General features: G+C 43.6%; 1 protein-coding gene across 2 annotated transcripts in view; it reads left to right on the top strand.

The window, feature by feature from the left end:
• The first annotated feature begins 370 nt into the window (after window positions 1-370).
• Window positions 371-24,034, top strand: part of TRHDE (thyrotropin releasing hormone degrading enzyme) — a 221,401-nt gene continuing 197,737 nt past the window's right edge. The window contains exons 1-2 of one of the 2 annotated variants that reach the window (XM_069773711.1): window positions 371-2,176; window positions 7,627-7,900. In XM_069773711.1, the coding sequence (XP_069629812.1) occupies window positions 1,368-2,176; window positions 7,627-7,900 (1,083 nt within the window). In that variant the 5' untranslated portion in view covers window positions 371-1,367. The remainder of the gene's footprint in view (window positions 2,177-7,626; window positions 7,901-24,034) is intronic. The other variant, XM_069773710.1, reaches the window with a different exon arrangement.

Below are 24,034 nucleotides of genomic sequence, written 5' to 3'. Positions count from 1 at the left end.
CCGAAGCGTGGGCAGGAGGGAGAAGGCTGTCCGGGGGCCACCGAGGAACGGCAGGGGATTTCGGAAAGTCCCAGCCGACACTTAACAGAGTGATTTTTTCGCGGCGTATTAATCCTATCGATTTAAGTAGGAGGATTTATCCCCTTTTCGGCTCCATCCCCGCGTTAGTAGGACAGCGCTATCGCCGTCCAAACGCGGAGCCGGCGGCTTTTTTTCATTAAAACACCCCGCGTCAATACGAGGCAGCGCCGGCGTTCAATATTTCCGCGGAGACCCCGCAATCCCGGGCAGTCCCGCTCCTCGGAGCCTTTTTTGCAGCCGCCCCGTCCCCCCTTTCCAGCCCCGGTTCTCGCCCTCCGGGGCCGGAGACCTCCCCCCGGAGCCGCCGGCTGTGTCACACCGGAGAGAACCCTCCCGCCGCCCCCGCCTCCCGCCCCCGCCCGCTCCCCCGGGGCGCCGCCGCCGTCACCGCCGGCAGCCGCTGAAGCCGAGGGGCGGCGGGGCTCGCCCGCCTCTTCTTCCTCTCCCTCTCTCCCCCCCTCCTCCTCTTCCTCCTCCCCGCTTCCCATCCCATCCCTTCCCTCGCCTCTCCCCGGTGCCTATATATAGCCGCCTCTGCCCGAGCCAGCCGGGAGACCGCTCTGTACCTGCAGGAGACGGAAAAAGACAAAATAAAGAGAGGAGCCGCCAGGAGTGACTCTCCGGAGCCAGCCCCTCCAGGAGGAGGAGGAAGAAGAGGAGGAGGGAGGAGGAGGACGACGGGCCCGGCCCGGCCCGGTGCCCCTGTCCGGTGCCGGGCGAACCCCCCCCCGGGGAGGGGGGGGGCAGCCCGACCTGCGCGGCGGAGCGGGGCGCGCATGGCTCGGGCGCTGCCGGGGCCGGGCGCGGAGCCCGACCCCGGCCCCGGCGGCTCGGGGCGCGGGGGAAGGAGAGCTCCCTGCGGGCGGCGGCGGTGGTAGCCGGGGAGGGGGGGGGGGGTGGCAGAGCCCTCCCCCTTGGCGCCGAGGGGAGCCGGGCGGCATGTGCTGAAGTGCCCCGCAGAAGCCGCACAAGTTGCCGGCGCGGTGCCGGTGGCCGGACGGCGGGGAGCGCTCGCCGGCTCCTACCCGAGCCCGTCCCGTCCCGTTCCCCCCCCCCCCCCCGCCCGGGGGTTGCCGGCAAGACCAGGGTGATGCGGCTCGTCGGGAAGTGAGAGGCGGCGCGTCCCCGTGTCCCCCACCCCGGGCCGAGGGTCGTGGTCCTCCGTGTCGTGTGTGTCCCGTCCCGTCCCCCCCCCCCCCCACTCCGCGCCTCGGAGCCTCCCATGCTTTCGGGGCCCCCTCGGGGGGCGGCGGCCCCGCGGGAGGCGGGGGCGGTGCTGCCGTGATATGGCCCTGGAGGAGAAGCGGGAGAAACGCCCGCCCGTCACCCCCATGATGATCGAGGAGGAGGCCGCCCTGCGGAACGGCAGCCGGGGGCTACCGCCGGGCCCCTGGGCCGAAGCGGCGGGGCCGAGACCCCGCACCACGGAACGGCACATCGCCGTGCACAAGCGGCTGGTGCTGGGTTTCGCCGTCTCCATCCTGGCGCTGCTGGCGGTGACCATGATCGCCGTGCTGCTCAGCGTCCGCTTCGAGGAGTGCGGCGCTGCCGCCGACGGCCCGCCGCGGGCCGGCGGTAACGGGAGCCTCCCGGGGGCGGCCCGGCAGCCCCCCGGCCGGCCGGAGGAGGAGGAGGAGGCGCGGGGCGGGGAAGCGGCGGAGGAAGAGGAGGAGGAGGAGGAGGAGGAGGAGGAGTGGCAGCGGCGGCGGGAGCTGCCGCCCTGGGCCCGGCCGCGGTTACCGCGGCACCTGCGGCCGCTGCACTACAACCTGATGCTGAGCGCCTTCATGGAGAACTTCACCTTCAGCGGGGAGGTGAACGTGCAGCTGGAGGTGCACAACGCCAGCCGCTACATCGTGCTGCACGCCCACCGCATGCACATCGAGGCGGTCCGCGTCGCCGAGGACAAGCTGGCCGGCGGCGTGCGGGTGGCCCGCTCCTTCCTCTACCCCCAGACCCAGGTCTTCGTCGTCGTCCTCAACCGCAGCCTGGAGGCGCAGAGAAGTTACAACCTCAAGATCATCTACAACGCCCTCATCGAGAACGAGCTGCTGGGCTTCTTCCGCAGCTCCTACGTCCTCCACGGCGAGAGAAGGTAGCGGAGCGCCCGCGTCGCCTCCAACTCAACTCGGGGCCCAACTTGCCACCCCCCCCAAAAGCCTCTCCGAACTTCGGGCGGGGCGGCGCTAGGACCCGGCGGTTCCGCTGAGGCCGCGGGCTCCGCGCCTCCCGGCCCCGGCGGTTCCGCGGCGCGCTGAGGGGAGGGCGGGCGCGCTGAGCTGAGGGCCGGGCCTCGCCTCAAGCCGCCGCCCCCGTCTCTCTGAGGCGGGGAGGGAGCTCCCCGGCCGCCCTCCGGCCGTTCCCGAGGGCTGGCGCTGGGCGAGGCGGAGCTGCCGAGGGCTCTCGGGGGGGCAGGCAGCCCCTTTGCCCGCTCCGCCCTAACCCCACCGGGCGGCGAAGCTGAGGCGGGGGGCGTGTGGGGAGCGGGCGGGGCGCGGGGGCCGGTTGGGGACGAGAGGGCGGGCCGGGCTGCGGCCGGCGGGTCGGGAGGTGCCTCGGGGCGGCTTGGAAAGGGACGGGGGTAACGAGTGAAGTTCCACGGGTGGCAGGAGGACAGCACGCCGTTCCCTCCCTCCCTGACGGGGCAAGCCCGGAACGGAGACCCGGGGTCTTGTTTAATAAACATTCCCTCCGTGTCCGGCCAGAGCCTGGCCGGGTTACAGAGAGCAGCGTGTAGGGGAGAGGAACTTCCCTGCTGGTTTAGCTCTTAATTTTCGTTATTCGAAGGAGAAGGGTGGCGGGGCGCGGTTTCGCCTGACGTGGATGCGTTTACGCCACCTGCTGCACCTGAAGCGCCGCAGATCGGCACCCTGTGACCGGGCAAACCCGGTCGGTTTTCGCTCTTTTCAGGCGGAACGAGGTTCGGTTTTGGTCCTTATTTACTCTTGTTGCTGTAGCCCTTGGGTCCCTGTCGAGGCCCGTGTCAGGGTAGGCAGGGCCACTGCGGAGGCCCCCGCTCAGGCAGTTAGAGAGGCTTTTTCTTCTGGTTTTAAGTAGTTTTCTCTTCTGACCACGGTCAGGGTTTATAATAGGAAAGGAGAACGCGGTGGGCTGCTTGATAGTGCTGACGTGGTTTGTCGTTGTAGCGTTAGTTTCTTTTTAAGCTGTCCCTTCGTGAAACATCTGTGCGGTGACAGGTTTTTCTCTCTGGAATCTTACTGTTTTCTGCTGTGAAGTGAGGCAAAGACTCTCTAGTGGGAAGAGCTGGGGAAAAATAGTAAGTCAGAAGGAAAAAGAGTGCTCACCAACTCAAGTAAATCAATAGCTCTTGTATTAAAACATATTTTCATTACTGTGATTACTGACAATTTGAAACAGCCCTATGTTAGAACCAAAAGCAGGATTGAAATTAAGTTTGTGCAATTTGTCGTCACAGTGAAAGAAAATGGAAATTTGAAAAAGCATGGTTGTAGGAAAAGAGGCGGATAAAATGCCTTTTATCACGGAGGAGTGAGTGACTGGGGTAATTGGGAGTTCTTACAGACCTGTATGGAAATGGGCAAATGGGAAAAAAATAAATACTGTTAACAGCAGGGGGTATAATTCACTTTACAAACCCAAGAAATTATTTAAGCAGTTATTACTCTTGTGTATTTAGACTTTGTATAGGAGTAATTGAACTGTCAAATAGGTGTGACAGTGACATTTCTCCAAAGTTACTGTACTACAATTCAGTAACAACGCCCCAGTTATGATTGAAAAAACAACAAGCCAGTTCACTTTTTGAATCATCAGGATAGCTTAGGACACAGGGCGCAAGGCGATGGTAAAACATGTTTCCCAGTACTCTATAACTTTTGTGATACAAGTTGCTTTGTTGTTGCTTTGTTTTTAATACACTTGAATATAGTCATATTGGGCAAGATCCTTACCTTGTGTCAGGTAGCATTGCTATATTGAAAGCAGTGGCATTTTTTTTTTTTTACAGCATCTCATTTATATTTCTTTCAGTAAAATGTTGTTTTTGAAACTGTAGTCAAAGCATGGTTGTTTAATAGAAGGTGTTTAACAGAAGTACTGTTTTTCCTTTCCAACTGTCACAGGCTTAACAACTCACTGTAGTATAAAGTAAATAATACACATTCTGAACCAGGTAACTTCTTTGTTCAGAGTGTGCTCTTGCAGTGTAGCAATTTGCACTTTGATTAATAACCCACTTTTAATGTAATACATATAATCATTTGTAATCCTTAAATGTGGATGGCTTCTACTATGATAGACAGGCTTCTCTCATGCTCTGAGAGACCTTGATGTTCCAGCAGGGCTTTAGCTTTTTGACATCTTTATATTCGATTAAAATACAGCAACCTCATTGGAGCAGCGGTTGCTATAAAAGGGTCTAAACCATCATTTTTCACTTTTGTTGTACATGAGGAGTGAATAACTCTGGCTAACTCTGAGGCTTCACAAACATAGTAATGCCTTCACTTTATAATTTTTTTTCCTAAACTTTGTTCATTTTTTGTGGTCTTCACAGGTGAAAGTCATAAAATCAGCCTGAAGTGTTGATAGCCACATAAAAGTATTTATTTTCTTACTGAAATCTTTGCTACTTTAATTGAAATGTAAAATGATATGCTACAAATTTACTTTGCATTATGTGCCAGAATTTACTGGCAGTAATCAACAGACATTTAATACAGAGCTACTGTAGAGTACTGTAAGAATATGCACGCATAATTTAAATGAACATCAAACTTTGACATAAATGAAAAGGAAAAAAAAATCTTACATCACGCAGACAAAACAAACAGACATGTTCTTCTATCTTATAACAACTAAGGTGTCAAAACAGATAGGTTGTTGAGGAAACACGTGTCTTCCTTTAATAGATGAGGTGGAATTAAAACACCTGCAAATTACTGCCGTGGGTATGCTGAGAAGACAAGCTGCAAGGCTGTCATTCCCAGAAGTACAACTTTTTATGGTGGTATTTTGGGGAATTGGAGATAAAAGTGTCAGTGCCCAGAGAGGTGTATAGAGAGGTGGAGGAAATCCTCAGCCTGCTCTTCAGTTTTGGCATGCTATAGAAGTTTTGCTTGGTTTTGCCTCCGAACACAGAGAGAAATAGATAAAACCAGACAATGTCTTGGGTTGGTTTTTTTTTTTTGAAGTGTAAGGGTTTAGTCTTTGGGAAGCAGTTTTTAACTTTTTGTTTGTTTCGGTTTATGACACAACAAGTAAATCAATGTTTGATAGTAATGCACATGTTATAAATATCACTGTAATTGGTAGTTGATGTATTTTTAGTATGAAATATTGACTGCCCAGTGTTTGCTCAGTTACGTGTATGCAGACATATCTATCTGTGAGAATACAGAAGAGGCAGAGTTTATCAGGTTCTGTTAGTATGGCAAAGGGATTGTTTCAATGGCCTAAAACATAACAAGTATTAAAAGACTACTGATAGGATCTCCAAGAAATGGGGAAAAAAAAGAGTGTCGGATTATATACAGTATTCCCTAAGTATGCATTTACATGTGCGTCTGAGCTCATTAAAATTGTTAATTGCAGAGGAAAGTTCATCATTCTTGCTTTATTAATAACAGGCCAGTACAGTTTTCCATGCTCACTTGAAGCTTCTGTTGATGTCTGTAGCTGTTTAGAGTGTGCCTAGAATGCAGAATCAGGTCCCCTTGAAATATTTTGCATATAAATTAAGTTGCTTTGCTTCATTTAATTGGCTGATTTGGCTTTATTGCACTAGTGCAAATCCACTGATAATATAGAATTTTGTTGGATTAACACTGGAATACCTGGCACCAACTTTTTACCATATATTTAGCAACCTTATGCAAAATTATGATTTTAGTAATCCATGTTTTATAATGAAACAAGAAAAATGCAATACGATTAATTCCTTCAATAATTACTAGCCAAATAAGGCTTTTTATTTTAGACAAAAGACCAATGGTAACTGCTTCAGTGGTGGAAAAATTTTTCAAGGTTTAAAAAAATTAACCTTATTTGAAAGAGGTGATGATTTCAGCAGAAAACATCTAGTTCCATCAGGCATGGGTGCACTATAGCAAGATAAAAGTGTAATGTTTCAAGAAGTTTATTTCTTTGTTTTTTGTTTTTTTTTTTTTATAAAATGATGCTCCAAAATACCTATAAAACCCAAGAAGTTTTAGAAACAGTTAATTAGATACTTTATTTTTCTTATGAGCTACCTATTTTTTTCTCCCTTGGCATTAGAGAGTATCATATTGCAGAATAATGCCTATAGAGTGATTAATAATAGGTGCCACCATTTTCATTATATCAAATCTATCCACCCATCTTCTCCCCCCAGAGGAATACCAGATGACTAGTCAACCTCTAAAATTCCGATAAATGTTTACCTGGTATCTAAAATTTCATGGTTATTCCCACTGATGGAACCTTGGAAAGTGAGACACGAATCAATACCACTCAGAAAGCCTACATATGTGCTACCTTTACAGTTACGTAGTTGACTCATAGTAATTTTCTCATCCTGCATGCCTCCAGTAAATATTCTTATTGAACCCCATAATTCAACCTTTTAGGTGTAGCTTCTTGTTTCTGCAAAGAGATCATTGCACATGGGTTTTCTCTAAACTTGTAAATACAAGTCTCTACCGAGAAAGGTTCCTATTCTGTATCTGGATTAACATCCCTTTAGTTCCAAAGAAAACAGGTACAGATTTTATTGTCAAACTAAAGCCTTCCCATTCTATACAATGGCATAATAAATATCTTTTCCTCCTTCAGAGATCTTTTCATAATTTGACCCATTAACTGAGAACGTCAATTTGTTCTTTATAAAATACACCAGAAAAGAAAAGCACGTGTAGAAGAACAGTGAACTGCTCTCTGCTTGTTTAATCATTTTTTGTGATTTGTTTGTAATTCTACAAAGCTCACAAAGTGGTTTTTTGGACTTGCACTCTTACAGCAGTGCTGTATAGTTTTGTGTCTCAGACCTACATGCAACTGGTACAGAAGTAATCAGCAGTGGAAAACAATGACCCTCTTGAGAGCACTATGTGACCGTATGTTCTCATGTCCAAAGAAAGGCAAAAAGTGCCCTGTCGGTGTCTCAGGGCAGACTGAACTCGCTGAAGGCTGTTAAATCCTGGTTTGAACTGAGGACTGTGCTTACTTGTTTTGCATTATATAACCAATACTGGCTAACTTTTCTTTCACGTATTGATGAACAAAAACTGCTGCTAGAACCTGAAGTTTGGTATGAGGCAAGGGATTATTTATTTAACATCAGTGTGGTGTCTGCAAATTTGTAGGGCATTGTAGACTGTGACTTTATATCAATTGCATTGCAGTACAGGTAGTAAGGAAGTGATAAAGCAGTGTTCAAACACTGTACACTTTGTACAGTTTGTGTTGTCCCCCTCCCCCCCCTTAAACCACAGTAGTCAAGCAATGTCTTATTTGATACATCCATTAATCAAGTACAGTGCACAGTTAGTAATTGCTTTGTTTTTGTGTTTGCTTCTTTCCTAGGTTTCTTGGTGTTACGCAGTTTTCTCCTACTCATGCCAGAAAAGCCTTTCCTTGCTTTGATGAGCCCATCTACAAGGCCACTTTCAAAATCAGCATCAGGCATCAAGCAACTTACTTATCTTTGTCCAACATGCCAGTTGAAACTTCTGTTTTTGAAGAAGATGGATGGGTTACAGATCACTTTTCACAGACCCCTCTCATGTCCACGTATTACCTAGCTTGGGCAGTGTGCAATTTTACATACCGTGAAACTGTCACCAAGAGTGGAGTAGTTGTAAGTATTGCTAATGTTCTATCAAATATGTTTCATTATTTTGAAAACTCTCACTTTTTGTGAGTGATCATAACATCAAGTACTAAAGTATTTTCTTGATTAGCATTCCTAAAATTTGCCAGTGTATTTAATGATGGCGTGTATTGTTTGGGACCTTTTCTGAAGGTTTGTCTAACATTTTTGGTTTGTCTGGTTAGCTCAGTAGGTGTGGTTGTCTGATATTTGAAGCTTTTAAATATGCCATTTCATTTCACTTTGATTTTCTTGGGAAGTTTTCTCCTGTTTTTCCTGTAGCCTTTTCAATACCAGTATTTGTGGGACTATTTATTAGAAGAAAGTAGTAATACTGGCAGGGTTTTCAGTCTCCTTCCTTCAGTACTGACATGTCCCCTGGTGTGCTGTGTGCTAGCTCAGGTGGCTGATAAATAATTCCTATCTTAGATCTCTTGCTAAGGAGCAGGCCTTTACAACCTATCAGCTTCCTCTGGAGGTCCAGGTTGATGGAAGGACTCACTTTCTGGAGCTGTTGTTTCCAAATATGGCATGATTCCAGGAGTTATGCCATGGAAAAAAGAGATAAAATCCTTTATTTATGTCAGTTTTGTTTTTATTTACAAGTATCAAGCTCAGAACTGTATAACAAGCCAAAACATACATGAGAAATGCTATCAGCTTAGTAGAATACTTCACCACGCTGTCATCTTGATTTTTCAGGTGAGCGTACAGAGAAACCCTTCCTTTTTAGTTAGTGATTAACAAAACAGAGCTAGTTTTGGAAGCAGAACGCTAGGCAGCAGTTTAAGCTGTGTGCCTGAGCAAAGGGGGTGTTTACCTTATACTTCTGCAAATGCTCTATAACTATGCTGTAGCCTGGGGGCATGAGGAAGGACTGTAGGCCTCCCTTCCTTGGCTGATGAGGTCAGGAAGCACCTCCAGAACCACTTTTGGCTAGCCTAAGCATCAAGCTGCTGTGGAGGGAGCTGATCCCACCTGCTCTGAGCCAGAGGTTTTCTTTGCCTTTGTGCGCCAGCCCTCAGCTCTGTACAGCTGTATGATCTGTCTGAAAACTGACCTGAAAAAGTAAATGAAAATGTGGTGAGTTTTCAACCAAACCAGTTCTCTGATCCAGCTTTTTGTGTGACTGCCAGAGTCCTAGTACAGATTCAAGTCTGTGCTGTAGATGAGGGAAGGTGGACCCAGACAGTCTTCTGCATTGGCATCCCTCACTGAGGCCATACTGAAGTGATCGGGAAATAAGGCTTGTTTTTTGTCACTGGGACAGCTGGGTAGGACACTGGGGAGCCCTTCACTCCTCTCCAGCCCTTTCATACCATGGCCAGCAGACTATGACACTACCCTCTGGTCCTGCGATAGAGGAGGAGGAAGCATGGCTAGGAAGTGGTTCTCTGAGGCGCTTTAACCTATGAGTGTAAGGATGTGGGAACTGCTGAGGCCATGCTTGCAGTCCTAGTGGTTACCTGCAGTGGCTGAAAGCCTTTGGGTTTGGTGGTGTTTTTTTTTATTTTCTTTTTGTTCTGGTTTTGTTTTGTTTTTTGGGCAGGTTGTTTCTCTGTCAGTTCAGTGAGTTGAGTTAATTTAGAAAAGGATCTCACAAATACCAGGGCAAAGAAGTAAGGAGGGAGAGGTGGATGCCTGGTTCTTAGTGTTGCTACCAGCAGATTAATTACCTGGGCAAGAGGGATTGCTCTTGGGATGACAAATTGGTTGCCTCTGGTCAGAGGAGCGTTCACTGGCCTAAGTAGAACAGGCTGAGACATCAGGCCACTTCTTACTCTCTATTAACCAGTACTGAAACAGACTTCTATCTAAGTAGGAGTTGATGATTTTCATTGTAATGTACTCCACCTGCTGAAGGATTTGGTCTTAAACTAAGAACAGTCTGGTATTTTCAGCTTTAGAAAACACTGGTTACTTGAGATTCTCCTTTAGCTCTAATAAGATGGAAGTTTTTGGTGTATACTCTAGTAGGGAGGTCTTGTGTTCCTTGTGCTCTAATATAGCGTAACACTTGCAAGTTTGTCATATATAATACTACCCTCTTATCTCACTTTGAAGTGTCCTAGGCTCATCTGAGAAACAGCTGCAAGCAGTAGCTTCCAACGTCAGTGTAAGCAAATATGTGCAGCATGGGGGATGGACCTCAGACCATCAGTTTGAAAGATACAGCCTACTTCCTCTTTAATTCAAGGAGAATCTCATTTTCTTGTAGTGTTATTCAGAGCTCATATGCTGTAGACTTTTGCTGCTTGAGTAGGTTCGATACTCTGAAGACAGATGCATACTCATGTCTTATAGACAATAATTGATAGCTTTCTGCTGTTTTCATGTTTGGCAGAACTGTTCTCAAGACGTTAGGTTTAACAGGAATTGAAGAGAAAATCCAAGTATTAATTTGTTAGGAATTTGTGGCTACTAGAGCCTGATAGTTTTGCTTGAGTCTGTTGGTTCAAAGCATGTAGGACATACATACCTATACTGCACTGCCTTACCTGTACCGCTACACAGAACTTTGCCAACAGTTACGCAAGTCGGTGGGTAATCTTTGCAAGGACCTGAAGACCAAAAGCCTGCATAGATTGGGATAGTTTCTTACCCCGTAAAATTGTTAGTCTAGAGTTTTAGCTCCTGTTTTTTTATAATGCCCCTATCAGAGAGGTATATTAATGCTCAGGAATACCAAATAGTTTACACTGAGTTATTGGTTAAATATATCTTGCTATTTTTCAGTCCATTTGTGATCTGATCATCTTTAATTGTTTTTCAGTTTTGTTGAAAGAGTATCTTTTAAGGTATGAATTCATGGCAAACGCTTCCGTTCAGAGCTGTGATCATTCAGCTGATTTGCTGAGGTAATCTATCTTTTTGAGTCTGTTATATTGCAGTACCAGGAGTCCATGGATGCTACTGGGTGAATTTGAAATCACCTGAATCCTGGCACATGCAATTCTGAACTTCTTGGTTTCCTCTGAAGCCACTTGTTCACTAAAACTTGGTTGCTTCCATATCCATGGCAATGAATGTAAATGTATGATAAAAGTAAATTTGCTTCTAAAAATGAATGAATGTTCAGGAAAATAAACCGAACCTCCATATTGAATCATCTTGATAGGCCATTTCTTTTTTTTTGGGGTGGGAAATCATCCTTCAATTAATGCAACTTATATTGCATTTTTTTTGTAGACATATAGTAGACACCTAAAAGACTTCAGCTTGCATATACTTCTGCTTTTGTTTTGGCACTTTCATGAACCTGGTTTTGGCTCACAAAACATTTGGGGAGGGGAGGGCTGTCTGGTCAAATTTTGACAGCATGTTAACGATTAAAATCTCACCTCTCTTCCAGCTGAGTGATCTTACTAAAGTGCTATGGTCAAGGGTGGATAAACTCCCAGAGGAATAGGAGAAACAGTGGGCTTAAAAGCAAGTTTGTTTCTCAAAAACAGTTATCTGTTCAGTTTTTCTGAAAGAATGATATCGACCTCAAAATTAATTTGAACCCGAGTGTGAGATTCAGTACTGATCAAGCTATAAACAGAAACTGACTTTTGGAAAGCTTAGGTAGCCAATCAAAATAATAATTTTGATATATCCTATATAATTCTTGCAGACATGAAGATGTGCTATATTTCATACACTAAAATTAATTTGCAAAGGGGAATTAAGACAAGCTGTGCTTTTCTAGGAGCACAGCTTAGTGAATGTGAATCATTAGCATACCTCTTTAGTCCATATGGGTCTGATCAGAATCCTTTCCAGAGCAGGTAATTTAAAAGCAGAGTTGACTTTTTATATGCATTACAGATATATAGTATGTTGTTCAGATTTATCTGGGATTACAGGAAATCACTGCAACTGCCTTTGCCTTTGGGCAGGGGCTTGACTCCTGTGGACAGGACTGCGGTGCAGTGATCTATGCTGCTGCGGACGAGGGAGCAGTATAGTTCTACCAGGGTGCTGCCTGAGGTAATGCTGTGCTGAGGGAGGAGGGATGCCCTTAGGAGCAGGCTTAGCTGATCCCTGTATGGCCCTAGCAGTTGTGCCAGCTGTGGTTGGTGAAAATCATCTTTGCATAGTACAATAATCCATAAAACTCCACTTACCTCATGGTTGCTTGCTTCTACCTGTATGTTGTGTTTCCTAGTCATACCTCTTAAGTATATTCTTTGTCAGTAATTCTTAAAAGCAAAATATTGCTGGCTGGATTGAAATGTCTGTCACATCATCGCTCTGTCTCTTTCCTTCATTGTTGTCTTTATCTGTGCTTTCAATCCACCAGGCCTTTTTCTACTATTGTTACTTTATTTTTCCCCTGTCTGGATTTATTTTTACTGTACTTCATGTTTAGCTGTACTTCTATTCTACAAACCCTCTGTTTCTCATTCCTTTGTCAGGTGGACATGGAAACTCATATCTCTCAAACTATATCCTGCATGCCTTCTCACTGCCTCATAAGTTATTTTAATTCCTTTTTTTTCCCCTGCTAATTCTATCTTTTTAGTTAGTGGAATGAGTGAGTGCTGAGGGACAAAGCACAATATATTAGTGGAGATGAATGCATTGCTGGAACGAGATGTTTCAGGGAGATTCATCTTCTACCATTCTTGCCTTTTGTTGTGGATGGGGTGCGGAGATAGATATGGAAATAAAGCACCAACTGGCAGCTTTAAAGTGTTTGGCCCTTGTCAGGGGGAGTATCTGCTAAAAAGAAAGTGCGTGGAAAGGAGTGGAGTCAGGAGGAATTGTGGGCGCAGGGGTTATAAGACCAAGCGCAGGCAGCGCCAGAGCAGATGGGAGTGAGCAGCAGTGGAAGGAAGTGGCTATCTGGCTGGGTGGTGGTGAGTGGGAGGAGGAATGCCGATGGAAGGCAGTGCTGAAAGAAGAATTTTGCGTGGTTTCACTTTTGCTTCTCCAGCTCCTATTCCAAAATGGCTGCAGCATATGTTGCAGGACTGGCAGTGTGTGGGCTTGACCACGGCTTGATCAGCTGCTCAGAGTAGGACCTCCGCTGGCTGGCTGAATCCACATGCGTTACATTTTGAAGAGACCTCTACAAGAGGGCATGTCTTGGTTTCAGTTATATTAAACGTTACTGGAGAGTCATCAGTGCCGAGTAATTTGTCATGATACAGAGAAAGACCTGGAGGCTAAGAAGGATCTTATGAGAAGAGTCGTATCACAATAAGGCCAACCTTTATTGCACTGCTGTAGTTTTGTTATTACTTTATCTAAGATGTAATTAGAGATCACAAGCTCCTGGTTAGTAAAGATCTTAATTCAATACTTTACAGTACAGTTAAGTCTTATCCTGGCGAATGAGGAGGAGCTGTAATAATCTGGCTAAAGGAAAATAAGATAATTACTGTTTCCGTAGTGCTCCCTGGCTTGGAGAGAGCCTGAATAAATGTCCCAGCACTGAATTCTCTTAGGCATGTGTTTGGGGCTTCACTCAGTTTGGCTCAGCATCATGCAAGAAGATAGAGTGGTCTCAAAAACACGATCCGTGCAGTAGTAGTTGCTTGATTCTGCACAAGTGAAAAATCATTTTTGCCCAGGAAGGCTAGTGAACAGAGTCATATAAGCAGACTTAGGTCAAAATCAGTGCATGTCCAATAGCTCATGTTAATTTAGGTCCAGTACCACAGGACCATGGTTTTATACTTGTCTTTAAGATGACTGGGGATAGTGTAGTGCTGCTAGCAATCCATGAGATGCTGGAGAGCTGGGCTGGGCATTCCCTCATTTGCAGTGCAGTGATCAGTCTGAGGAGACTGAAGAGCTGACTTTCACTAATAGTCTAAAAAAAAAAATAAAAATAATCATGTTAAACAACTATTCAGAATAACTTTTTCCCCAGTGGGTTCCATCATTTGTTAGTTGCTAGGAAAAACCAAAACCATCAGTTCTCTCTAACATAACTCCGCACTTACTGTGTAGTTCGGCCTGTAGCTTTTAGAAAATTATTCTGTATTTGAGAAATGTATTAATATTTTTATGTAATAGCAGTAATGACCTCAAGACCAGGCATTTTCTGTCAGTTAATGACTACCTGGGTTAAAGGCCTGAGGCTCTTCCTTAGGCCCTCTCTTCAGCTGCTGGTTATTAACTGCCAGCAAAGTCTCTCTGTCAGTTATTATTTATTAATCAGTATTGAAGCAATTATACACCAGATAATTCTTTGTGGGTGAGCAAATTGGTTAGAGCAGAATGATTTAGCTATCAGAAGTAGAATTAGTCCTCAATTAAAATCAAGTTTACTTCCTCTGCAACCTGAATTTAGTCCAGCTCCAGAGTTGAGCTCTACTTTCTAAGCCCGCCTATACCTGAAAAGTAACTTTTGTTAGCCCATCGCTTACCACTGGGAGGCCACACGTGTACCTGATAAACAGCAGCTAATGTAGGAAGCACCAGGCCTATTTCTGAAGCCTGGCGCGATGCAGACTTGTAATGTTTAATCTTTATATGTCCTGGAATGCTGCTCTGATAGTGATATGGTGATACCCCCATTAATTTTTGGTTTTCATTACAAATGTTCCACTCTTGCCTTCCCCAAAACAGCTTTCATCAAACAGTTAAAAATAAAATGCATGTTACAAAGAATGTGTTGGGAGGTATGCGGTTATATTGAGCTAGAAAAGCACGCGCACGTATGAACATGGATAGGTGTGTTTGTGCTTTCTTTTGCTTGTAAGAAACTTTCTCTGTAGTAACAACAGAAAGGCTGGTTCTACAAGTATCTTTTACTCAGTTCAGTGCTTACTACTGTGAATTGTTTTAGTTAAGTGGGGAACTGTAATATAATACATTAGCAATCCAAACAAATCGTAGCCTTTTCAGATTCACTGCATCAATATTTGTTTACCCATTCTGTTTCAGGTTTGTATATTGAAAATGACTTCTAGTTTATTAATTTTTAAATACTATAGCTACAAAATATGCTACAAACAAACAAAAACCTATGTGATCAGCATCCATGCTAAACTGAATATGCCAGGGAATCTGTTAAAAACATAAATTGCAAACTTGCAATCCATTGTTATTGATTTCTGGTTGAATTTGCAAGTTGAATGCACTAGGAAAACACTGTACATGTATTGTGCTTACTCCTTTAAAAAATGCTCTCTGTCAGCACTTGTAGTACATGCAGTATTTAAATGGATATTTGTTTGTTTTATTAACATAAACTCACAGCCCTACTCTGCAAATAGTATTATTGAGTTGAAAGACGCATTGTTTTGTTTTAGCTAGGAAGATCACCTGTAAGTATCAGGTGGCAGTGGTGTACTTAACTTTGTATGTAGTAGCAAGAAGACTGTCGAAAAGCACACTTCAGTTTCTTAATTTGTGGCTAATTTGGAGGTTTATGGCTTGCCTGCAATAATAGGGAGTCGAGAGAGAGAGGCAGCACATGTGATTCCTGACCTGATAGTTGTCAGAACAGCATCCTGATTGCAATTCCGTACCTTCAAGAGCAGTTCAGCCTGTAGCTGCTTCATCTGGGGTCTCTTCTGGCTGATGAAAAGAAAGGTCTGACACTCTTAGTACATTCCGCTCCTTCCCTGCCATTTGCTCAGAGGAGAGTGAAGTCCCTGCAGTTCCTCCCATTTCCCACATTACAAGCAGGGGAAGGAGGGAGATGGAAGAGGAAAAACTATTTCCTTTTCCTTTCATGTGCTAATGAGCATATGCTTAGTAGTATGTACTGTGACAATGTAACTCATAGTGAAGGCTGAACACTCGAGCTGTACTCTGCTTTCTGTACTACATTCTTTCATGTCTCCTTATGCCTCTTATGTTCTGCTGTCATATTTGACTTCATTAACTTACTCGTTAAGGTCTCTGTCCTTGGCATCAGTGTGAAATCTGCTTTCTGACATCCAAGGAAGGAGCAAGAGTCTATTAACATGTTTCCATAAGAGTCATACTCTTGCTATAAAAGCAAAAATGAAGTGCCAAATAATCCCTGGGAGGTATCTCGCCCCATGACAACGTAAAGGTGAACACATTCCTGCACGAGCCTGAACATCTGTCAGTCAAACCAGTGTTATCCCATATACCTACCATAGTAACTGTGCTTTGTGCAGTGAAAATGGATTACTGAGGCAGGTGGCTAAGTTGACATCTAGTTGAGTGACAGATATGCTATTCGTGAGGGAGGAGAGTGATGTGTACTTTTATTTATTTATAGACCAGTCTCTCCTCCAGGGTTTAGGTAAGTTTTAATCATATTTTTCATACAAGAACAAGAAATTTAGCCTATTTTTTCCCAGTTTTTACAGCCAGTGGTGGCAAAGAAACCATTTATTTCAGAGATTCATAACTGTTGCCAGTCCAGCCCCTCCTTTCCAGACAGTCAGGTGTCTGTAACATTCACCTTTTAGGCTTGCCTTTACCTGATTTTATTTTTTTGCATTGGAAAACCTGCACAAATACCATCTTATTTTTGCCTTTGTCCCAGTATTTTTGCTGCCTGGAGTAGAGGAAAGGCTCTATGGTTTGTGGTGTTACCCCATTTGTAGTAGTAGAGGACCTAGTCTGTTTGTTTGATTCTCTCTGAAGGTGTCTGTAGGGTTAACAAGACTCTCTCATTCTTCTGGTGGGGTGCTTTCACGCTTCAGGTACCTCTTCTGAAGATTTTTTTGTTAGATGCCAGAATAGCACAGCTTCATAGCGTAAATGTCCTTTTCCAGGGTCCAGCCTGGCACAGACTGGCTTCACATGTCCTTCCCTGCTACTCTCCAAGGGTGTTGTTTGCGCAGGGCAAACTCTGCAGCTGTGAGAATAGCCAGGGTGACTCTGGACCGCCTTGCAGACGGCGGTCTCATTCTCGAGTTTGTTCCATCTCACAGCAGCTGCTGCGACTGCCCAACTGCTCGAGCCTGGCACGTGGCCCCATCCCCTGGCACCCCTCTCTTGCAGCGGGGTGAGGACAGGTGGCAGAGAACCAGCCGCGCTGGCTCGGTTCCACGGAACGGTACCCCTAGGAGATCCTCCACGGCTCCTGTCTGGCAGCTTTCTGGCTGCTGCGTGCTGTTGAGACATAGCAAGAGCAGCCAGAGATGAGAACTGAGCCTGTTATCTTCTTATTTGGAACAGCATAATTTGAAAGCAGATTATGTTTCTCTTTGAAGGGTAAATGACCTAAAGTGTATTAAAAAAAGTTATCCCACAGTGGATTATCCTGAAAAATATTTAGTGATGCGTTTTGTTTCACAGCATGCAGTGGAGCTGTGTGGCAGTGTGGGACAGAACGAGAAGACTAATACTTTGTTTATTTGAAATGACTACAGTGGGGAAGGGGATAAGAAGCAAAAGGTGGTTATTGGCATTCATGAAGGGTGCCTCTGGCGGTACCCACACTTTCTTCCCTCTCACCCTCCCTTTCCTGAGAGCAGCGGATAGTTTGGTAGTCACAGCAGCTTGGAACCTCAATTAAGAGTTCGTATCCTCAGGACAGCAAGCAGTACCTTAGTTAATAAAGATAAAAGAAGAAGGGAATAAAAGGTGGAGGAGGAGGAAGGGAAGTGGATTCCTATGGATTAATTTCAAAGAGAGAAGTATACCTACTGAATCATTCGCATACCACATAGGTGTTTCTTGTAGTTTTCCAGTCCTCTGGCTAATTAAATCACAGTCCATGGTTCAACAACAGTACATCATGCTGTGTTTTGTTTTACTGAAAAGTGTTCCTATATGTTTAAAATTTGATAATGTTGTTTTGGAGTAAGTTCATTGTCACCCTTTAAATACCATGGGAAAAAACGGAGATTGATTTATACCTGGTGAGAAAGTTTTTGATGATTTTTTTTTTTTGACCTGAGTAATTCAGATAGAAGCCCAAATCTGTATGTGGGAATGTCAATGAGCGATAACATGTACTGCTTCATTTACAGTCATATGTATGAATGCATATGCGTTCATAAAATAAATACTTATATTTTTGACTACTGCTGCATCAGAGAAGACGTAACCTTTTTTTTCTTTCCTTCAGAATAAAGGAATTATTCTCATCATCTTGTGGAAGTTCTGCTAACTGGATTCAGGTGATGGAAGGGGAGTGATGCCCAAACTTGGTTTTCTTCTCTTCATTATCCTTTGTTTTTTATTCCTTAGCAACTCCATATGTTTAAAATGTGTTGAATATGCAGTTCTAGAATAAGAGAACAGAGTCATCAGAAGGAATATCTGATATATTTCCATCCACAGTACTTTTACTATATCACCTTTCTGTGACAAGCACCAGCAAAGGTAGTAGTAGCATTCTGCCCTTATTTGGAAGCTTCTTATCATCCCATGCTCAAGTTGTATTCATACAAATACTTGTCCATCTACTTGCACAGAGAGTATGCATCTGTAATGCATATAAAGTGTATGTTTCCCTTTGTGCTTGAATTTAAAAACTCTTGCTATTCAAGTTCCTATTGGGAAGGGAATGTATATTATTTCTTCTCTATTCCCTTTGTTTCATTTGAATGAGCACGTATCAGGGGTTTCTTCTGGAACTTGAGACCTTCCTCAGTTTGAGGTTTAGTTAGTCCATGGGGCTGTGATTCTTAGTATGCTTTATTGTGATCTGCTGTTTTACCTACAAAATGTGGAGTGGTGTTTCCTTTTTGTGTTTGGTTTAAAAAACCCCCACAAAGTTATACTTTACTTTCCTTGGAGCTATTTAATGTTTGTTCTTGAGCCAAGCCCACTTGGTGTGAACTGGAAATTTAGGCAGTTAATATGAGCAGTTCTAGAATTACATTGCAGTCACCCGTTGACCCTGACGATCACTTTTAAAAAAAATTAATATGCAGAGGATTAAGAGATAGAGCAGACTCTATTAAGTTTTCTACTTAAAAATATTGCATCTGTTGTGGACAGGGATAGCAATGAGTATATTAAAGTTAATAGGCCCTAAGACAGTAGAAAGATGAATTCACTGGGAGTATGGTATCTTGGTATAGAAAAAGAAAGTTTGAAACTTTTCCTTGTGTCTCTGTATCGCTTGACTTGTGATGATCCACAGAGGACCGGTCGTTCAGAGTTGCCGTGGGAAGTATTGTGTAATTTATCTGCCAAGTCAAGTCACATTAACTTCTGGCCACAGGAAACACGTGAGGCATGCAGAGGAGATAGTGTGGTAGCTTAGAGTTAAGAACCTAGTGCAAACATTTTCACAACAGTGATGTGGAAGGCATGAAGAGGCTTCAGAAAGTGAAAGAGGATGAAAAAGACCGCCTCTCAGAAAGCTTGGGACTCCTTGCTATGGAACAACTTTGAAATGCTTAACTAGCTTGTACACGAAAGCTGCTTGAGCAGCAGAAAAAGTTCAGCGAAAGCATAATTTAGGTATGGAAATGAAGATTTGTAATTTGCATGGCTACAATAGGCCATATTATAACATTTGTCTTTACTACAAAATACTTTGATGAGTCACACATGACTAGGAATGATTATACTACCATGAAGTATTGTGAGGATAAAAAGGATCAGTGAATCATAGTGCAGCTGGTAGTGTAGAGTTGCCTGGTTTCATGGTTCTGTTATTCAGGGGTTGGTGGCTAAGAAGAAATATCCTGAGTACTGTTTTGTACGTATGTATGTGCCTTACCAGCATTTAAAGTATTTAAATACATTTAATTATACAGTCTATTCCCTAACTGAACTCACCAGTACAATGATACCTTGCAGTACCTACATGAGGAAGTCCAGAATAGACCAAAACTGATTTCCCTGCAGAATCTATCTGCTCTGAAAGATGCTTCCTCTCAAATGCAGAGGAGGTTTACTGATTCTGGGGTGTTTTCATGAAGTTGAACTACTGTAACAGTTACGATAAACCTTTACAAGTTGAAGTGCTTTTCTGTATTTATTGAGCTCTGTCACCTGAACTTGGACAAGCTTCACCCTACCTACCAACCCTTAACCACAGATTTTCATATCCTTTTCTTTCTTCTTCAGTGACTGCACTGTGGCATCTAGGCACTTCAGACTTGCTGTCTTTCAGGTCCGAGGACTTCTGTGTTTTTCATTCAGCAGACAAAGTTCAAATAATGTTGCTGAACTGTAGGTTGCAGTTTAGTGTTGTATGTAATGCAGCATAGCTGAGAGCTGCAACTGAACAGAGTTTCCCGTCCCCCGCCTCGCCTGCACACTTTGGCTGTATCATTTCTGTCAGATCTAGTGATCTGTGGCTAAACAGTGAGCCTGTTCACTGCAATAATCCAAAGGGAAACTAACGAAAACATCTAATAACCTTTTGACCAAACCATCTCACCCAATATGTGGATAGTTCATGGATCTAACCTGGGTGGAGGAGGAAATGTGCAACTGTCCTTTTTAGTGATATGCTATCATAAGTGTGGAGTAGGAGCAATGTAGAACTATCTTTGAAAGTACTTTGCCACGCTCTGACTGGTGGAGGTGTTACTCTTTCACATCCAAGCTGCTCTCATTATTACTCAGGTGAATAAGTTAATGCCAGGTGCTTGGTATGTGTGAATTACAAGTGAGACCCTTCAGAAGGGCGAGATGTTTTTACCGTTTCTCTGTCTGTACCTCACCTTCCTGATTATTAAGAACCCACTACCAGTTATTTCCTGGAGTCTTAGCTGTGTTGGTCACTATAGTTGGAGAAAAAAGCCCTGTATTATCCACTAGGAAAAGGTACTGTGCAAGGGACCCCCAGCCAGAGCTGGCCTCCAAGTCATGTGTTAGATTACGCTGAAATATTTTTTTTCAGTCTTTAAAAACCCCAATGCTTATTGTAAGAACAGCCACAGAGGAAAATATTTTACCATGTTCTATATGGAGACCAGTTTAGAGATGACAGCCAGTGGAGTATTACTCCTAGATTCCAGCGATCAGTGACCCTGACCTGGAGTTATACATGGGCCACTGGTTTAATAGCCACCAAAGGACCTGCTCTCTGTGAATGTACATTATCTGTGTTGGAAGCTGTTGCACTTTGCTCTCCGTGACAATTGGTGGCAACAAGATCTGTATTTTTACTTACGTGTCTCGTTTACTTAAATGCATTTATTCCATGTTTTCACTGGCTGCCCTTTTCTTCTGCTGTGATGATCAGTGACTGGTTGTTCTTCATTTGCTTCTTGTGTACCAGTCCTGATTTTACAGATGGTTTAGCTGTCCCTTTTTCAGAACTCAAAAGTGCTTAATCTCTCCTTGTATGGGATTCACTTCCCATCTCTTCCTATTCTTATCACCTTTCTCTGTGCCTTTTAAGTTCTACAGTGCCTGTTCTGAAGCGCTGAGTGAAAGAGAGGGGAGGTGCCACAACTGCCTGCAGTGCTCAAAGTTTATATGCTTGAGTTTGTTCTGTGGCATAATAATGTTTTGGTTTTTATTCTTTCCTTAATCAGTTGTAACATTGTGTTTGCCTATTGAATATCTGCTGAGCACTGAGCTGATGTTTTCAGAGAGCTGACCACAGTGACTCCAAGAATTCTTCCCTGGGCTATAGCCAATTTAGACTCTATTACTGTGTATATATAGTTATGGTTTTTTTTTCCTATTTGTGTTTCTTTGCACTTACCAATGTTGAATTTCATCTGCCACTTTACCAACCAGCCACTCAGTGTTGTGAGATTCACCTGCAGCATTTTGTACATGTGACTATTCTGAATAATTCTGTGCAGACTGCACACTTTTCTGTTTGTACGTCCATGTCAGTTCTGGACACATTCCTTATTGCTTGTCTCTGCTGGCGTGGCAGAAGAGTTCATGACTAGCAAGAAGATGGCAGTTGCAGGTTCTGTTTTGTGGCAGGAAACTCTGATGGAACTTTACTGAAAAGTCTTGCTGAAAAGGATTCTGGCAATGTGATAATATACACGCCTAAACAGGTGAATAGAGAATACAAAGGTTATTGCTAGAGGCCATAGATAATTGTGGTTGAGGTCACTGCTGTGTGAGAAGTCTAGTAACATTAGTGATTGCAGTTGCTGTGCTCAAGTTGACCAACATCTTCAACACTTTGAGTGTATTTTAATCAGTGTTAGCTGACCTGATGTAGCTGTATCTGTTCTGGAATATTCTGAATTGCTCTTTAGGTTCTATTAACTCTATTGACCAGACCTCCATTGACTGACAGTGGAGGTACAGATACCATTTGTATGCAGACGTGTACGTCACAGGGACCTTTAGGACCTGAAAGACATCTGAGGTGTCTGCTTTGTGAAGCATCACTGTAACCATAAGCTGTAGTGTTTTGACTGTAATTGTTACATTGTTTTTTGAACAAATCTTAAGAAATTAAGCGTTCTGCTTTATTTCAAGAGGAATGTGTTGTCTGTCGTGACATTAAATACTTTGGCTTTGTTTTGGTGGGAAACAGGGTTAAGGCAATCTTGATTCAATACTAACAAACTAAGAATGGCAAGTCCAGCTGGTGAATTGAAAAAGTCAGTTGTTTGCACATCCCTGGTGAGATGCTAACACACTTAAAGGCTAAGTACTAGAACACTGGGAAGATTTTTTTCTTCTTTATATTCCCAGTTTTTCTGATTCTTATGGAATGCTAGTAATCTACAAATGTAATAAGTTGAAAGCAAAAAAAATTAAAGTTGTAAAAATTGTGGTTCTGATATATGGAAAACTGTTTCTGCATTGGTCACTTTATTTTTGTTAAAACATCCAAGGCTGCAATGACAGGAAAGTAATTTCTCTTCTTAACGGAGAGCACATTAGAACCATGAAAGAAACATCATGTCATTCTTTGAAAGTCTGTCTGTTCTAGAGAAGGACAGCTAGTGAAATATTTAACTGATCTTTATATAGCTGGTCAATGCCAAATACACAGTGTCTTTGGGAACTCCAAAATGGAAAAAAGTTGGACCTTCCAGACCTGAACTTTTAATCTGAAAGAGACTGTCTCTGGTTTTGTACCATTTTCTGCTCATCAGCATTCAGCAACACTGCAGGATAGAGGAAAAATACAGAAGCATAAGAAAAAGATAAAAGGAGACTGGGAGCTGAAAAAAGATAAATGACTTTGCCGTCAGTGCAGTATAATGAAAATCAAATCAGTGCTTGGCAATGCACAATTGCCCAGTATGGCTAACCCCAGACAGTGTTTTAAGTAAAATACATGCCTTTTGTATTTTATTCTTGTATTCATATAAATATAAATGACTTTGTTATTAGTTGATTGCAGGGGAAATAGACATCCTGATTCTGTAAAGTCATAAGAATGAATGTGACTTGCATATTTAGTGTCTGTTCGGTTATTGGCTTTGCCAATAATGGAATTTTGTGGCTGCCAGAGTAAGGCCTGTTACAGCCCTTCTTCAGTTTGTTTGGGCTGGGTATAAAAAGATTCTGCAAGCAGGATACACTCACCTTAAAAGTGTAAAACAATTATTTGTTTGTTAACGCACACAAAAGGTACCTAGGAGTTAATGAGCTACTAGGCTCAGTGTTAGTGTGCTCACCCTTGCTCAGTCTTTGCTGGCCTGGCAGGTGTTGGCTGGGGAGGAAGGATTGTCCTGTGTGGCTCCTTTCAGTAGACTCTCAGCGTTGCTGAGCTGCCGTCTTCCACCAGTTCTGATGATGGTGATGACTGGAGGTGATGATTCCCAGTGGGACCAGCTAACCTTTCTCTATGGTTTTATACCTTTGTGTTGGTATTTTCGTCTTGAATCCCTGAGCTAGCAATGATGTTCTCATTAATTTTAACCTCTGTAACTTTTATGTTTTTATCTGCCTCCAGACTTTCTCATAGCTCTTCGTCTGTAGTTACACAGCTAGGCAATAGCAGAGATGGACCTTGGCATGCAGGCAGCTGGACCCCTGGGTGGTGAAAGCAGAGCTACCAGAGAGGGTTATAGGCTATAGTGGTAGTATTTACATGACTGAGTTACACTGTAATTGAAAGTAGTATAAAAAATTAATTTTAGCAAACTTATCAATTTCATTTTATCAAAAGAAATAATAAAAGTACCTTTTCTGTGTTATTTTCAAATAATATTAATGTTTCAAATTATTATGCATTGGCACAGTGCTGCACTGTTTGTGGGAAATGCACAATGGAAAGATAATTCATTTTATAATGTGCCTATACTGGAATCAAAACACAAAAAGGAATCCACAACAACTTTGAAAGACTTT

The sequence above is a fragment of the Haliaeetus albicilla genome, chromosome 28 (assembly GCF_947461875.1).
Source record: "Haliaeetus albicilla chromosome 28, bHalAlb1.1, whole genome shotgun sequence".
NCBI classification, from domain to species: domain Eukaryota; kingdom Metazoa; phylum Chordata; class Aves; order Accipitriformes; family Accipitridae; genus Haliaeetus; species Haliaeetus albicilla.
Note: the sequence above shows the minus strand (reverse complement) of the source record. Positions and strands in the feature narration are given on the sequence as shown.